Below are 17,736 nucleotides of genomic sequence, written 5' to 3' on the forward strand. Positions count from 1 at the left end.
CCGTGGTTGGTAAGCTCTGAAAAGCCCACGCGAGGGGCCCGGGGAGGCCGCATCCTCCCTCTCCCAGCATCCTCAGCGGTGGGACCTGCAGCTGCAGCTTGGGGAACACGCCGCCCGAGGAGAAGGTCGCTGCGCGTGGAGGCGGCGGGCAGCTCACGGTTACCTGGCCAGCAGGGTAGCCCAGAGGGGGCGGGACCTCCCCCCGACGTCCCGCCCTTCCCCGCGAGGGGCGGGCCTTCCTCCCCCGGCCGCTGCGCCATGCGGAAGAGATGGGCCTGCTGGAGCGGAAGTGACGCTTCGGGCGGCAGTGGCGGCGGTGGCGGCGGCGGCGGCGGCGGCTGCGGAAGAAGGAGGAGGAGGAGCCGGAGGAAGAGGTGAGCCGGCCGGCTGGTGGGGGGGGCGGGGAGCGGCAGCGGCCAGACGCACCGGCTGCGGGGCACGCGGGCCGGCGCTTCCTGAAGCAGTCTCCACCTCCGCAGCCTGGGCGGGAGCGGTGAGCGGCGACCGCGGGCAGCCAGGTACTGGAGGGCAGGCGGGGTGGTTGGGAGACGACCGGTTGTGCGGGGCGCCGCGTCGGGCGGGGAGCAGAGGTGACAGCGGCTGTCAGCCTGCCCGCGGGGAAGGCACCGAGTCAGTTTGGGCGTCTGGTCATCTCTTCTGGCGTATAATGGAGGGATCGGGCTGCTCCGCACTTATGTCCCCCTGGGAAGGAGCCGCTCTCCGGGCGGTCGACTGTCGGGAAACCCCGAGGAGCCTCGGTCCGGTCCGTGTCCCGACTCGTGACTCTTCCCGGGTGGCCATTCATATCCACTGGCTGCTGCCTGCGGACCCCTCAGCCGGCGGTGCCCTGGCGCTGGGCTGGAGGCGGCGGTAGCCTGTACCGCTGCTCTTGCCCTTCACCGCCGCCCCCGGGAGAGCCCGTTGTGTCGGATAATCCTTTCCTCTTATCTCGCCCCCTAAGGCGCTTTGAATCAGCCTTGTTAACCTTCCTTCGCACCTACCTCTTCTTGCCCCGCAGAGGATCGGCTTGAAGTTTCCGAATCGTTTCCCTTTCAACGTAGTTGACAAATTCTGAAGCAGGAAGCTGATAAACAACTCCGAGCGAAATACGCTCAAAATGTTTCCTTTTGGTAAACATTAAGTAAAGGGGAAACTCATCTTCACCAAACCGTTCATGGACTTGGAGTGATAAAACCCTGCCTTGCCTTGCTGTGAGAATTGGCAGCTTTTCCTCTTGCTTTTCGGTAAAATTAAGTGACGACTTATCTTTTGGAATCAACCATTCTCTCCCCAAGCTCCCCCCCCTTTTTTTTTTTACCACCCCACCCCCCCATCAGAACCTGGCAGGGAGGGACTTCTGGATGCCTTGCAGTCCTTTGCTGCAGAAGGAAACATTAGCTTCATTTGCTTTGCTTTGCTTGGTTTTCACAGGGCTGCCTCGGAAGAAAGGAGAATGGCGTTCAGCAAAGGATTTCGGATCTATCACAAATTGGATCCTCCACCTTTCAGCCTCATAGTGGAAACTAGGCATAAGGAAGAATGTCTCATGTTCGAGTCTGGGGCTGTAGCTGTGCTCTGTAAGTCATCTCTCACAGCCCAGCTGATCAGGGTCTGTTTTGCTTGAAATAATTCAGCTTCAACCATTTTTTAAAGAAGACTCTGATATGCTTTTATTTCCTTTAAACCAGACCTTATTTTCTTTAAAACTTTTATTTTCTTTTCTTCCCCCACTGCAGGTTTTTGTTGGGGCTGGGGAAGATGCAGGTTTTGGTACAGATTTTTGCTTTCTTGGGTTCTTCTGCTGCTTCTCAAAGTAAATCTTTCTTTCCAAAAAATTATCGTTGCAGTGTATAGCATATCACATAAACCTGTAAGATGGCTTGCTTGACATTTTGGCTGTAATGAACAGCATTTCTTATATGTCAGTTGTAGTAATGGACTATAAGTATTTATTTAATATTGTTGGAGGATTTTATGGTGAGGTGCTTACATTTTCATTAAGAGGATTGTAAACAACCTTCAAAATTTCATGTAAGGTAGGTGATTGATTTCATATTGTTTAAGAAACTACTTTGATAGTTTATTTTAAAGAAAAGGACTACTGCACCACAAGAAAAATAGTAGATTAGTAAGGCTTGGGTTATTTTGTGGGCCGATGGATGAAATTAAAACGAAAAAGATTAATTTGAACATTACACTTGGTAATATAAGATTTCGTCTGGTAACCTCAATTTAGGATTATTTCAAATGTGACTGTGTTGTCAGAGGCTCTCTAGTGGTAACGACTTGTTCTATATTATGCTTTTGCTATGTAGGATCAGTTTAGTTATTGGTCATATTTTTAAAAATTAAAAATACCATTTGAAAGGCATACTTACAACTGTAAGCCCCTAAATATTTTGAACTGTTAAACTTTCTCCATATTCAGTAGTGAAGGGCAGGAGACCCTAATCTCTGCATACAGAATACTAACGTACAGAATATTAATATCAGTTAAACCTGATTGATCTTAATTCTCTGAAATAGCAAAATTTTATGCTGATTGGGGAAAAGGATAGTGACATAATGAAAAGTCTTAAGCAGAGAACAATGTATAAGAAATATGTATTTTTTGGTACATGTGGTAACATGGTTTGAGTGAACAGGAAGAGACTATATGTGTTCTAAGAAACAAGTGTTAGTAATATGGGTTATATTCAGTCAGACTTAATTCATTTACTGATACATTGTTATTTATGCTTAAATCAACTAAAATATTACTTGCTACAATATTAATTTTGCAAAGCATGTTTCTTCATACTACAAATATTATTCTTATACTGATGAATTCTATCTAGATAAAACTATCTGTGGGGGAAAAAGGTTTGTTTCAGCATGTGAAACCTTTTCAGCTGCTTGTGTGTTTTGGTGATTTCCTAATTTGTCTAAATTCTAAATGTTTCTCTAATTGTGATTACTGGTAATAATGGGAAGTCAAATTTTCAGCTACAAAGTTTGTATTACCTATAGTTATTAGGGTTATTGCTATACTTTACTCCAAGGTCAGGAAGCTTAAGGATAATCCTACTTCCAAACCTCCAGCAGTCCTCTCTTTTATGCCAAATAATGGTTTAAAAAAACAAAACAAAACAACTTCCCAAACCATTCTTTTGGCATTAACATTCATTTTAAGGAAAAGAATCTTAAAAACATTGTCTTAACTATTTATTAACTCTTTTTATTTTCATTAGATTTAGACTATATAAGTAATTCTTTTCAGGAGAAAAAAACTGTGAATGTTGCCTCTCTCCGTAAAGCTAGCATAAATGGATATATAATCTCTTGGGTATGTCATTAGCTTTTCTACTAATTAGCTTTTCTATGTCAGTAGCTTTTCTACTGTAAACTTTCATATTTAAAACATTAATATTTAAGAGCTAACAGACCTTTTTATAACTTATTTGACGTGTAAAATTAATTTGACATTCAGGTCAGAATGATACCAAGGTGTGTATTGTGCTGTAGAATGTTCATTTTTAAAACCTTCACATTTTGTCAGTGCCTGTTGTATTCAGGGGGCTGTGCTTGTAAAATACTGAGATGTTCTGTTTATCTTCACCAATCTCAGACCTTTGAATTTCGATGCATCTTGCATATTAATCTACCAGAAGAATCTCCTAAAATCATTTTTGATATTAAACCCAAATGTAACCCTATTTTTCAATAAGATTAAGTTCAGACTCCTCAGCCTGTCAATCAAGGCCTGCCATCATTTGGTGCCACCCTGTTGGTTCAGTGTTGATCTCCTTTAAGGGAGACTGGTGTTTCCTCAGTGCTCTCCCAAAGTAGTGTGCTTTTTCCAACCGTCATGCTGTCCCTCTTCCTCCAAGACTGCTAGAATGCTTTTTTCTGCCTTTCCAGTCGAAGCCTGTCAGTTCCAGCTTGAGTCTTCTTCCTTAATGAGAATCTGCCCCTCCAGCTCACTCTTGTCTCTTCCTTCCCTTCATTTTGTGGAACTTAGTCTGTATCACAAGATGAATGCTTTTTATATGCTGCTTTTGTTGTTCTCTACATGCTTGTATGCAGGTGTTTTTCTTGAACGTACATGGTGAGAGTGACCCTAGCAGGACTCAGTTTCACGTACCCAAAGTTTGTGACTTCTACAGGCTTCAGTTGCCTGGGTTTAACGTTTAAACAATTAGACAGCTTAGGCAATACATATCGTTAAGGACTGACAGTCACTTAATTTTCTTGGCTTAGGCCAGAAGTGTCATGAGATAACCAATATGAAATGTCATTTTTCCTATTAGCACATATTAAAAAATAGGGTTCGAGTGAAAATAAACTCAGCTCATGGGTCCTCTTAGGACCCAAGTATCCACTAATTAATCAAGCCTTAGAATTCTGTCTTAATGTTGATAAAGATGTTAAATCAGTCATGATGCTATGACTTAATCAATCAATGAATCAGTGATTTTCAGCCCTGTGTGCACATTATAATTCCCTGGGAAGGTTTTTACAAATACTGATGCCTGGGCTCCAGCCCCCCAGAGATTCTGATATAATTAGATTGGGATGACCATTTCTGAGCATGGTTTATATAGGCCTTTCTATGATAGATTATGGCATAACTTTTTTGGCTCGCAGACGCTATCCAAAATAACCATGTTTCCAGAATTTCAGTGCTGTTACTGTCTACTGTGGGGTCCGTAATGAGTTTCCTTGAAACCCTCAGCCTGAACCAAGTGCTGATGTTCCCATAGCGCTTTTAGTCTAGTGCTTTTCACAGAACCTGGAACTGTGTTCAGGTTTCTGCATCTGGATGCTTCACTCCTTGAGGAAAAGGCCCGGGTCTCAGTAATCTTTGTATCCCTAGTGCTTAGTTCAGTGTCTTACTCATATTGCAGAATAAATGATTATTAAATAAATGGCATGGGGGGAAGACTAACCTAATGTAGATTATAGTATTCTATGTTTGTAGTGCAGTATTCTGTGTTTGAAAGTGTGGTACCTTTTCATATAAAATTTATTTTCTGTCTTTTAAAGAATTGCTGTTTGACCGAACTGCTGATGTGAAACACATATGTTACACATTGTTTGGATTTGTTACTGAAAAATTCTCTTGGAAATAACTATTAACCACATCATTAAGGTTTTTCTGAAATGCCAATTAAAATGGGTGTGATGAATGTTCTTCATAACTACCATAAGTACTGTTAACAGTTTGTTTTAAAATTACTTTTCTTGAGATGGAAAATAATTTTATTGATTTCTTTCATTGCATTTATTTATTTAAAGAAACCTTTGGACTTCCCTGGCAGTCCAGTGGTTAAGACTCCACACTTCCACTGCATGGGGCACGGGTTTGATCCCTGGTTGGGGAACTAAGATCCCACATGCCTCAAGGCACGGCCAAAAGTGAAAAAAATAATAATAACAAAATAAAAATTAAAAAAACCTTCTGAAACGTTGTTAGATAATAGTTAATATTATTTTTAGTCACATGCCCATTTTCAGTGTTACTCATTTTTGAAAATTACTAGTCCAGAAAAATGTTCAGTTGAACCAAAAATTTGATGTCTGTGGAGCAGTGACTCAGTGTAGCAAGTGGACTCTCTGTGGCTGGTATACTGCGTCTGAACCAGCATAAGCACAAGAGTGATGGTCAGCAAGTTGTAACACTACACCCTTCTTCTTGGAAACTAATTTTTTTAAAAAATTTATTTATTTTTGGCTGCGTTGGGTCTTCGTTTCTGCGCGAGGGCTTTCTCCAGTTGTGGCAAGCAGGGGCCACTCTTCATCGCGGTGCACGGGCCTCTCACTAGCGTGGCCTCTCTTGTTGCGGAGCACAGGCTCCAGACGCGCAGGCTCAGTAGTTGTGGCTCACGGGCCTAGTTGCTCCGCAGCATGTGGGATCTTCCCAGACCAGGGCTCGAACCCGTGTCCCCTGCATTGGCAGGCGGATTCTCAACCACTGCGCCACCAGGGAAGCCCGAAACTAATTTTTTAAGAGATAAAGGAAGACATCTGTCAGTTTTGTGTTGAGTTCAGTTTTCCTCCACTTTGTACAGTTAGACACATGAAAAGACCATCACAAGGGACGGACAGGTAGCCAGTCAGACAGATACATGCTTTAAATTCACAGGCTATCTCATTATTTTACAACCCATCTCATGCTTTAGTAAAGGTAAATAATTTGCTTTATAATTGTATCCTAAATAGAAGATGGAGTAAAGGGAAGGTCAGCACATCGGAAATGGAGGATGATGTGCGGGTCACATAGATAGTGAGCGTAACATCTGTATTAAACGTAAGAGAGAAGTTTATAAAGGGCATTGGCAATAAACTCTTTGTTGCAGCTGTTTTCCAAGTAATGTAAATACTTTTTCCTGTGATTATGTATAGCCTTGGAATGGCGCCTTTTAACTAACCCATATGTGTTTGATTTTCAATGGTTTTTTAATATTCAAATGTATATATGGTGCTCACTTTTAGGATCCGCAGTGTTGCCCATTTATGCTGCATGGCTGTATCATAGCCTTACTAGTTGTGTGTGGTTGGTTGACCCTCTGGGTATACAAATGTTAGTCTGAGTGGCGTCTTACTCATTTGTTCATAAGTGAATGATTGTGCATGTGTTGTATGTCATAGTATGTCGTCACATAAAAGGGAGGGAGCAAATAACCATTACATTAAAATAATGTTGGACCAAATGACTTACTTGCTCTAAACAGTTTCTTGTACCCCTTAACCTGTTTTCAGAAGTTGCATAGAGTTACCGTAGTGTGTAAATTAAATATTGTGAAGTTATGGATCACCTGTTTAAAAGACGGGGATGTACGGTGTTGATGTAAACTCCTAACTCTTAAAATGAGAGCTTTCGTTCTTTTGGGTGTCACATACTGGTACGGTAGAAAGGATTAATTGCGTTTATCTGTCTAGTGGTAAGATTATCTTCAGGCTTTAACTCTGGACCTGGTTTTACCCCACATTGTCCGTCTAAGTGTCTTTGTCTACCTAATTTGTTTTCTTTTATCATGGAAACCTGAGCTGTAAAACAGAGGGATAAAATTCTGGAGCTCTTTGTCACAGAATGTGAAGTGTCTTGCCTTTTCTATGAAACTGCACACCGTAAAGGAGTCATACTTGCTATTCACTGGAAGTTACTCTGCTAGTCACAGCATTAAGCCAGAGGGGCCTAAGCTTTCTCGTTTTATGGCATCCTTGGGGTCTTACTAAGTTTTTAACAGCACCCGTAAGCCACCGTTCTGTTCATTAAATAGTTAGGTCCAAACAATAAATATTTATGTCCTAACAACCTTTAGTAGCTGTTTGGAAAAAATATTGCAAAGAAATTGAAAATAATTTACTTCCTTCATAAATAGCCACAGTTCCTTATTTACGGTATGGGAATGCCTGTTGAGCACTGAACAGCTTTTCAGACCTTGGCACCAGATTGAAAAGCACCACCCTCATTGCCTGTTCCACGTTGATTTTGGAGCAGTACTTGTTTTTTTTTAATCGCAGCAACCACTGAAAACCCAGCTTCGCTAAGATCTGATGTCTGATGTCATAAAGGAACATACTGCTATCAAATGTTAAAACTCTGAACTACCCCAAGCTAATAGTTTGGGCAGTGTCCAGCATGTGTTGAATATCTCCGTGTTTCTTTCCATTTAAAATATCCCTCGTCTCTCCTGAGAGTTTGCTGAAGTGTCCCAGAGCATCTCAGCGTACAGTTTAGACTGGCATTAGACGTGCTTTATTTCATTTAATCCTGTGGGTTGTACTTTTATCCACACTTCGCAGATGTGGAAACTGAGGCTTGGAGAGATTAAATAACTTCTCTAATGACATAGTCTTAACCATTTGCTTTTTCGCTCTAATTATTATTTATACTTTTGTTAGGGTGGTGGTTATTATTTGGGGGGGGTTGAGGAATGAAGAGCAAAAAGAAAAGAATGCCAGTAGACTTTAGAGTGAAATGGTAAGCATTTTCTAATGAGGGAAGTGTTAAACTTGCTGTGTTTTTACCTACAAACTGTTAATATCTAAGAGGGAAACATGGTTTGATTTAGCGTTAGGTAATTAGAAACTTTATGTTTTAACTTTGCCAGGCCAAGTTAAATGTCAGGTTTTAGAATTTTGGATGAATGTAGTAGGTGGTGATGACAAGCAGTGTGCATAGTTTTTTGTTTGTTTTTTTTAATTGCCAAATGCTACTAGTCAGCACAATTGCCCTTTACATAAGTTGCAGTATCTTATGTCTTTTTAAGAAAAAATTTCAAGTTGAGGAAGGAAGTGCCTTTTATTTTTTTTAAGAATTTTTTTTTTTTTTTTTTTTTTGCGGTACGTGGGCCTCTCACTGTTGTGGCCTCTCCTGTTGCGGAGCACAGGCTCCGGACGCGCAGGCTCAGCCGCCATGGCTCACAGGCCCAGCCGCTCCGCGGCACGTGGAATCTTCCCGGACCGGGGCACGAACCCGTGTCCCCTGCATCGGCAGGCGGACTCTCAACCACTGCGCCACCAGGGAAGCCCAGAAGTGCCTTTTTTATAGTTGACTTTTTCTGTGCAGAAAAATGAAATTTAGACTTGTTATATATCACTTTATGTTAGGGTTGCAAAAATTCATTTTCTTTTTGTAAATAATTTTTGGAATGTTCATATTTAATAGAAAAGAAAATAAATAGCAACTTAAATATCAACACTTAAAAAAAATCAACCTTACTTCTCTATCCTGGGCAGCAGGATTAGCCTGCTAACATAGGGCCAGTAGTCGTTCCTAAGTGCCTTCATTTCTTTACCACTTAAGTGTGCTATGAGGAAATAAAAATGAAGGCAAAAAAATTTCTCTCTCACTGAACAGTAAAGCCTTGTTATGTGACTTCTTATTATATGATTTCAGGTCTCTCAGATGTTCTAAAATGTCCTTAAAATATAACTAGGCCAGGAATGTAGCAGGATACTTGCTTATGAGCATGATGGTGTAACAGGATCTGTATTTGCCCTCCCACCTTAAATAACAACAACAACAAAACGAACAAAAAAATGTGAAACAATTTTCAGCTCTTGAACAATAGGCAGCACAAGACACTGATCCCTAAGAGAAGGGAAACAAATGAGGGGAGCCTTGCAGTCGCTGCCTTGAGAGCTTCCAGGCTACAGCAGCAGCAGGGTGAACCCAGACAAAGCCTGGCAGTCTCCCTGAGTTGAGGAGATAGAGTAGGGGCTTCGGCGAAACGCGAGCATCTAGAATTCTCAGGACTAAGTACCAGAAAAGGTATAACTGCACAGAGCTCCTGAGATGTGTAGCGGATTCCACTTGAGACATCAGCTGAGTTCTGATTGGTGCCAGTGTATGAGGAAGCTATCAAGGCAGGAAAGAACCACCAAAGAGGAGCAGGCAGAAAAATTCCTGGAGCTCAGGGCTGGGAATAGTTCATGCTCCAAACAGCCAGAATGGAGAAAACTGGTAATACTTGGGGGATTGGGTTGAACACTCAGAGAAGGGTATATTACTTCAGTAGTGGAGCCAAGTAGCTCTAGACCACATGCTGCTCTGGTCCTGCCTGACAGAGCTTCAAAGCAAGACCCAAAGGGGTCAAACTGTTTCCAGATAATTTCCAAATAACTCAACTGTATCCCAGAATAAAGATTAAGACTGTTTATAGGAATACAAAATGTATATACATGTATCCAGCATTCAACCCTGTCAATTTCACAATGTCTGGCATTCAATTAAAAATAACCATGCATGAAAAGAAGCAGGAAGATATACCCTGTAATGAAGAGAAAAGTCAATCTGTAGAAACAGATGCTCAAATTAATAAGAACATTAAAACAGCTATTATAAATATAGTCCATATGTTCAGGAACACAGGAAAGAATGAGCATGTTAAGAAGAGACATGAAAAATGTAAAGGCCCAAATCAAACTTCCAGAATTGAAAAAAAACAGTGTCTGAAATGAAAAAAATACACTGGTGGGGATTAATAGATTAGACTCTGCAGGATAAATGAGTGGCAAATTTGAAGACAAAATAATAGAAACAACCCAAAATGAAGCACAGAAAAGCAGACTAAAATAGATAAACAGAGCATCAGAGGGCTGTGGGACAACTTCAAGTGGCCCCATATGTATGTGCAGTTGGAATCCTAGAAGGAAGGGGGTGGAGCAGGAAAATATTTGAAGAAATAATGGCTGACAAGTTTCCAGAATTGATGAAAACTATAAATCCATGCATCCAAGAAGCTAAATGAACCCCAAGCAGAAGAACCATGAAGAGAAAGAACTACACCCAAATATGTGATCAAATTGCTTAAAACGGTGACGCAGAGAAAAATCCTAAAAACAGCCCAGGAAAGAAAAAAAAAAAAGATATACATGTAGAAGAAGGAAGATACAAATCATGATGGACTTCTTCAGAAACAGTCCAAGCCAGATGAGAAAGAGCTAGATCTTTATTTTTTTATTTTTATTTTACATAGAGCTAGATCTTTAATGTACTGAAATGGAAAAACAAACAAACAAACAAAAAAAACAGCCCTGAAACTGTCCACCTAGAATTCTGTACCCAGTCACAAACAAAGATGATGTAAAGACTTTCAGATGTTCCGAAGCTAAAAAAAATGAGCCAGTTATATGAGTAGCAATTTAAATAGTATTGCTTTTCTTTGCATCTAGCGCCAGTACATTCAGAAATTTTGAGGTTGTAAAGTCTGAATCAGTGACATTTTGTTACTTAGTTATGTTTTAACTCTAAGCTTGAAAGAGGTAGAAAGAGTGGAATAGATTAGTGCAATTGGGGTTAGTCTTGTAAGCAGAGTGCCAAAAGGAGGTATATATTTAAAAATTGCACATCATGTTTTTACTGGTGACAGTTTAAATTTGCTTGAGTTTTTTAATGGTTGTTAATAAGAATTTGTGTTTATCTTTTTCCACTAAAATAGATTTTGCAAGTGAAAGCCATCATTATTCCTCTGTAATGTTACACAATATAAGCAATGCATTCACATTGGAGTGCATTTCATAGCTAATGAACTAATCAAATTACTGTGAGTACATTTGGCATTTGGAGATATGCATTAACTCTTCGTGGTCAACTGGACACCTATTTAATTACTCCCTCAGTTCAGGCTGAAAGAATTTATGTGCTCTTTATACTCCTGGATGATTTTAAGATAACTTAGTTAAAAGAAAAAATAAAAAACAAAATACTTCTTATTAAATTATTAACTAAAACATATTGAATGTTATTAAAATACTCTCTTCTTCCCTTTTATTATAGTCTTCTTACATAACTTGATAAAGTTTCTTTGCTTATATAAACTAGGTCTTCGCAATAAATATTTATTATGGGTTATGTTTCATTTTGTTCACTAGTCGACCGTAGGATTGCTGTTGTCTGTTGAATACCTTACTGAAAGGTAGATAAACAGCCTTTTAATATCCTGTGGACCATGTTCGAAGTATAGGCAGGATGAATCTTATTATTTGTTATTTATTTTATTTTTTAAATTAAAAAAATATATTTTATTCATTTATTTGGCTGTGCTGGGCCTTAGTTGCGGCACATGGGCTCTTCTTTGCGGCATGCGGCTCTTTCAGTTGTGGCATGCATGTGGGATCTAGTTCCCTGACCAGGGATTGAACCCAGGACCCCTGCATTGGGAGCACGGAGTCTTAACCACTGGACCATCAGGGAAGTCCTGAATCTTATTATTAAGTAAATTCCTAGCTGGTTGTACATTAGTGCTCGTTAGTGGTCTGTCTTGGTCAACGTTGGGGATGTGACTTTGGCCTATCTTGTTTCACAATTTGATTATTTTCTTGGAGAATGGGGTAGAAAGGTCGTTACCAGATTTGTAGATGTTGCAAAGCTGTGTGGGACTGATACAGAGCTGGGTAGAATAATTATTTATTTTGGATGGCACAGCTGAGATCCAATTTTTTTTCAAACTGAGAAAATGGATTAGAACCTACAAAATGAAAATGCCCTCCCCCTTGTTTGAGTTTTATGTCCATTCCTGAACCAACTACTGTGGCTACAGGGATATCAGGTGCTACTTGGGTTGGGCAGATGATTGGCAAAAGAAGGTAGAAATTTCTATGATTGTTTGAGTTCCCATAAAACCCCACCTGTACCATGGCTACATAGTAAGGGAGGGTGGGCACAGGTACTGGGTCGATGGTCACCTTGACCACTGGATTCCTTCAAATCTGCTCGCCTTCAGTCTTCCTTATCTCAGGGGATTGCTTTCCATCCACCTAGCTGCTTAAACCAGAACTTAAGAATCACCCTCTACACCTCCTTCTCTCTCATTTCACACATTCACTCCATTACCAAGTACAGTCAACTCAACCTCCTAATTTCATTGAGAATCCACGCAGTTCACCATTTCAGCTGGTTCTACACCAGTCAAGCCACTGCAGTCTCTTTCATGGACCATTATAATAGCCTCCTTAAATGGTCTCGCTGCTTCCACTCCCCCTACCCACTCTCCAGTGTTCTTAAATACACAGTTTAGATCTTATTATTCCCCTGCTTAATACCCTTCAGGGGTTGGTCACTGAACTTAAAATCCAAACTCTTTAAAATGACCTGCAGTAAAATCGAGTCCATCTCCCTCTTCAGTCTTACACTGTACTGTCTGTTGGTTTCTGTGTTCCAGCCACATTGGCCCTTTTTTTTTTAGTTCTGAATGTATCAAATTCTCTCTGGTCTCAGGGTCTTCACAAAAGCTGTTCCTTCTGCTCAGGATTTTATTTTTAAAGATAAACTTGTTTGCACACGTGGAAAAGTATATAAACGATAAATGTTCGACTTGACTTATCACAGAGTGAACATATTCATGTTACCACTACCAGGTCGAGAATAGAACATTATTGCTGGCTCTCCAGAAGATTCTCTCATGTTCCTTTCCAATTATCTCCATCATGATCTGCAAAGATAATCACTGTCCTGACTTCTTACCTCATAGATTAGTTTTATCTGGTTTTCAACTTAACATAAATGGAATCATTCAATATGTATCCTGTTGTGCCCAGCTTCTTTCATTCAGTGTTAAATATGGGAGATCATGCATGTTGTAGCGTATAGCAGTAGTTTATTCATTTTCATTGCTATGTAGTATTCCACTGTATGAATATTCCACTATTCCGTTGACATTTGCTTTCTTTACAATTTTTCCTATTATAAATGACACTAGTATGAACATCCTTTTACATGTCTTTTGGTGCACACACATACATATTTCTGTTGGATATTTTCTTAGGAATGGAATTTCTGGTCGTAGGGCATGTGGATGTTGTCTGGAACACTTTTACCTGCACTCTTAATTTGGTTAACTTCCTGTTTATTCTTCAGGTTTCAACTTACAGGTCACTTCTGCAGGCAGGCAGGCCTATTCTAACCACCACAGTCCCCCACAAACAATTTTAGATTAGGTCCTCCTGTTGCAGTCTGTTGGAACTCCATCACTGTACTTAGTATAATTCATAATTTTGCAGGTGTATGATTATATAATGCCTGTCTTCCCAGTGGAAGGTATTGGGGCACCGACTTTTTTTTATTCCTAGAACTTTGCCAGGATCCTGGTATATGGTAGACATTCAGTAAATACTTGTTGCACAAATGAGTGAAAGGTTATTTTTATTTTGGAATGTTGCCAAGATTGGGATGTGCAGTTTATATAGAACACTAATTTGGATAGCTGAGTATCTTTCAGCTGGAATTTTAGTTATTTACTGATACAAAGAAAACCTTTTTCCTTTAAAATAATTTTCTCTTTATGTGTGATGAAATGGAAGGAGTCTTTACCACCAGCTGGTTATATGATCTTGGACGAATCACCTAACCTCTAGTCTTTTTCTTCTGAAAATGAGTAGCTTGGACTGCACGATCTCAAGGATCCTCTGACTAGAGGCTCTCTGCTTCTACACCAGAGCGGTACCTGCATGCAAATAAGTCAGCCACAAACTGCGGTGCATGCAACCACAGGCAAATTGTGTTTCTAGGAAGGTTGTGCCAGCTTGTAATCATATTCTTACTGGCTTTCTTCAGCTAACTTGTTTTCATATTCTTACTGGCTTTCTTCAGCTTGGTCTTCTGTATCATCAGCTAAGGAAAGACAGTCTGTTCCCACCTGGAAGGTTTGAGCCACAGCAGAATGTTGACCTTGGATGGCAGGACCTTCAGTGGGTAGCGTAATTATTTAGTTTGAAATATTATTAATTCATCAGAAGTTAGAGAAATCTACATTTAAATTTAATCTTCAAAATACCATTTAGGTTTTTAGAGAAATGACTTTTTATTTATCTGAATGTCTTAGATAATAAGTTAATTTTATTTCTTTCCATTCAGATGGTAGAGTTAGCAAGGCAGATGTGACCATCGTGTTGCAATTATCCTATGTTTAATAAGCCTGTATTTTAGAGACACAACTCATGAAAATCAAGACATAGGTATATGATTATGTTTTCATCTGAATTTCTGTAGCCTGATCTTATGTTTCTTAATTGCCTTAACTTCTCATTTGAGAAGGGCGGGTGTAACACCAACAATGCTGAGTAATGCCAGCTGTGTCATATGACAGAGTGCTATAAAATAAGCCAGTCCAGCAAAAAAAGGTGTTGAGTAATGTGATAGAGAACAATAGGTATGTTAAATTTTGATAGAGAACAATTGATATATTTATACTCTGAGTGTTTTCTGTAGTCTATAAACAGATAATCTCCATACCTTCTATTTTCATTACTTTCCTGTAGTTTAAATAGGAGACGTAGATTAGGCCTGCCTTCAGTCATCAATTTGTTCAGTTAAACAACTCTGAAACAGGCACAGAGTTAAAATAATGAATAAGTTGTCTGTATTAAGTTGTGGGATATCACTAGCTTGTGGCTTTACGTAGTTTTAAAGACTTCTTAACTACTTCTGTGATGACAGGTAAAGGTAAGCTTATGATTTTCCAGCTACAAGTTTGACAGGAGGATATGAAAGCTAATTTATTTAGGATGAATGTAAGGAAAACATTTGTGACAGAGTATTAGCAATATTTACCCTTCCTGGGCTCCCCATTCTATAATTGCCGAGTCTGCTTCTTTCCCAATTTGTTATATATCTGTTATTTGATGAATATATGATAGACCATGGGGCCATTCTCAAGGCTGTAGAACTTATTGCTCCCTTTCAAGTTTATAAAAGTCCTAGTGCCCATTGAACTTTTGCCTACTTGGAGGAAAATACCTCTCGGATCACTTAGAATCCCAGTAGCCTGTCCTCTTCCACTGACTGGCCAGGTTATCTTGTATTCTCTCCTCTCTGAATTTATCCAGGATACCAAAGGATGTTGTCAGAATAAATTTTATCTGGGGAAATATCAAACAGACATCAAAAAAGAGAGAATAGTGTCATTGATTCCCATGTATCTGCCAGCCAACCTCAGCGATTATCACAGACACTTTTAAAAATATATTTATTTATTTATTTATTTATTTATGTCTGTGTTGGGTCTTCATTGCTGCGCGCAGGCTTTCTCTAGTTGCGGTGAGCAGGGGCTACCCTTCGTTGCGGTGCGTGGGCTTCTCATTGCGGTGGCTTCTCTTGCTGAAGAGCACGGGCTCTAGGTGCGCAGGCTTCAGTTGTTGTGGCGTGCGGGCTCAGTAGTTGTGGCTTGCAGGCTCTAGAGCGCAGACTCAGTAGCTGTGGCACACGGGCTTAGTTGCTCCTCGGCATGTGGGATCTTCCTGGACCAGGGCTCAAACCCGTGTCCCCTGCATTGACAGGCGGATTCTTAACCACTGCACCACCAGGGAAGTCCAATCACAGACGCTTGTGTTTATCTATATCCCTTATCTGCTATTGCCCCCCCACCCCCGCCACCACTGTTTATTTTGAAGTAAACCCTGGACATCATTTAATTTCATCCATAAATATTTTTTGAGAATAAATGTTTATGGCACATATTTTATTTTGCTTTAAATTCTTTTCTGTGACCTGATTCATATTCATATATTCACTAGGAGTAGATTCAGAGGCCCTTCAGATGATCAGTTCTAATGATGTGAGAATATGTTAAAAATACAGCTATAATTATAAATTTATGCTTAAGATAGCTCTGTGTTCTCAGGAAATGCACATTTGCACTAGATTGATGACTAAGATTTAAAGCACGAATGAAAGATAGTGTTGAATGTGACATGAGAAGAAAAGTTTTTCCAGTTAAAATAAGGAAAATAAGGAGGAGGTTAGTTACTGTTGTTGCCTGAGGTGTCACAGCAGTAACTTCAGAAGCCAGGCTCTGTCTTACCTTCCGGGCTTAACAAATGAGCTGAAGACATGTGGCCCTCCTTACCTCAGCTGAACTGCACAAGATCTTGATCGGCTCAGAATGACTCCTAAAACAATGGGCTTCTTGGCTATTCCTACCTACCCGTGGTTAGAAATCAGTCACTTGTAAAAAGAAAGGTTTGTTTTTCCTAGCGTTTCATTTGTTTAGTAACAACATGAAAAGGAGGAAAAAAACCCACTTCTCTTTCAAAAAGCAGTCTGTTGCCCTCATGGAAAGCGTAGTAGATAACATTGAAAGACAGCACTAACAAGAGAGGGAGTAGCCTGAACTTCCGTATCACCACATTTCCTGAACTTTCATTTCTGCTCGTTGTTTCCTCTGAGCTCTCCACACCCCCTGCCATTTTATACACTCCACAGCTTACACCCTCGTTAGCAGTCATTTAACAGTGCCCATTTTCCCATCCTCACCTTCACACCCCAGGACAGACATGACGTCACTGTGAGGAGCTGTTAAACTTCAATAATGAAGGCATTCAAATGCTGTCAATAGTAAGATAAAATGTTTATCTTTTTATGCATTATTTATTTATTTATTTTTAAGGTTTTTTTAAATTTTTAATTTTTTAAAAAATTTTTTATTTATTTTTTTTTTCGGTACGCGGGCCTCTCACTGTTGTGGCCTCTTCCGTTGCGGAGCACAGGCTCCGGACACGCAGGCCCAGCGGCCATGGCTCACGGGCCCAGCCACTCCGCGGCACGTGGGATCCTCCCGGACCGGGGCATGCACCCGCGTCCCCTGCATCGGCAGGCGGACTCCCAACCACTGCGCCACCAGGGAAGCCCAAATTTTTTTTATTTAAAAAAAAAATTATTATTACTACTATTTTTGGCTGTGCTGCGCGGCTTGTGAGATCTTAGTTCCTGAACCAGGGATTGAACCCAGGCCCCCTGCAGTGAAAGCACGGAGTCCTAACCACTGGATTGCCAGGGAATTCCCCTTATGTATTATTTTAAAACTTACGAAACATTCCCTTCTGTGCCAACATCTCTCAATTTATTTTTGTCTGTTAGATGAATACTTAATCAATAGCTGCAGTGTTTAGAGTCACTGTGTTAGGTGGGCATCGTGTTGAGATATAAAGAAATAAGACTTAGTTTCTATTGCTACTAGTAGACGAGTGTCTGTGGCATAAAGTGAAGAGAAGAAAGATTTCCTTCCAGCCAGAGTAATCAGAGGAAACTTCAGGAAGAAAGCGGCATTTTTTGTTAGGTATTGAAAGATGGGTAATATTTGGAAACACAAAGATGGCTAACAAGTGTTCGGGATGGAAAGAACGTGGTGAACAGCGAAAGAGGGGAGGGAGGGGAAAGAACATGGAGCCTGTAGGAGGGGCACACGTCACTCATTTTGGCTAAGGCCTGGGATGCAAGGGGAGAGTATTAAGGGAAGAAGAAAGATGGGGTTG

General features: G+C 40.4%; 1 protein-coding gene across 4 annotated transcripts in view; it reads left to right on the forward strand.

Annotated features, from left to right (window-relative positions):
* Nucleotides 1-401: 401 nt before the first annotated feature.
* Nucleotides 402-17,736, forward strand: part of SYNJ1 (synaptojanin 1) — an 88,733-nt gene continuing 71,398 nt past the window's right edge. For 2 of the 4 annotated variants that reach the window (XM_027101269.1, XM_027101273.1), the window contains exons 1-3: nucleotides 412-518; nucleotides 1,019-1,244; nucleotides 1,432-1,577. In XM_027101269.1, the coding sequence (XP_026957070.1) occupies nucleotides 1,454-1,577 (124 nt within the window). In that variant the 5' untranslated portion in view covers nucleotides 412-518; nucleotides 1,019-1,244; nucleotides 1,432-1,453. Of the gene's footprint in view, nucleotides 519-1,018; nucleotides 1,245-1,431; nucleotides 1,578-17,736 lie in introns of all 4 variants that reach the window. The other 2 variants (XM_027101264.1, XM_027101266.1) reach the window with 2 other exon arrangements.

The sequence above is a fragment of the Aethalodelphis obliquidens genome, unplaced genomic scaffold (genome assembly GCF_003676395.1).
Source record: "Aethalodelphis obliquidens isolate GAN/ISIS:26980383/991018 unplaced genomic scaffold, ASM367639v1 scaffold1, whole genome shotgun sequence".
NCBI lineage: Eukaryota > Metazoa > Chordata > Mammalia > Artiodactyla > Delphinidae > Aethalodelphis > Aethalodelphis obliquidens.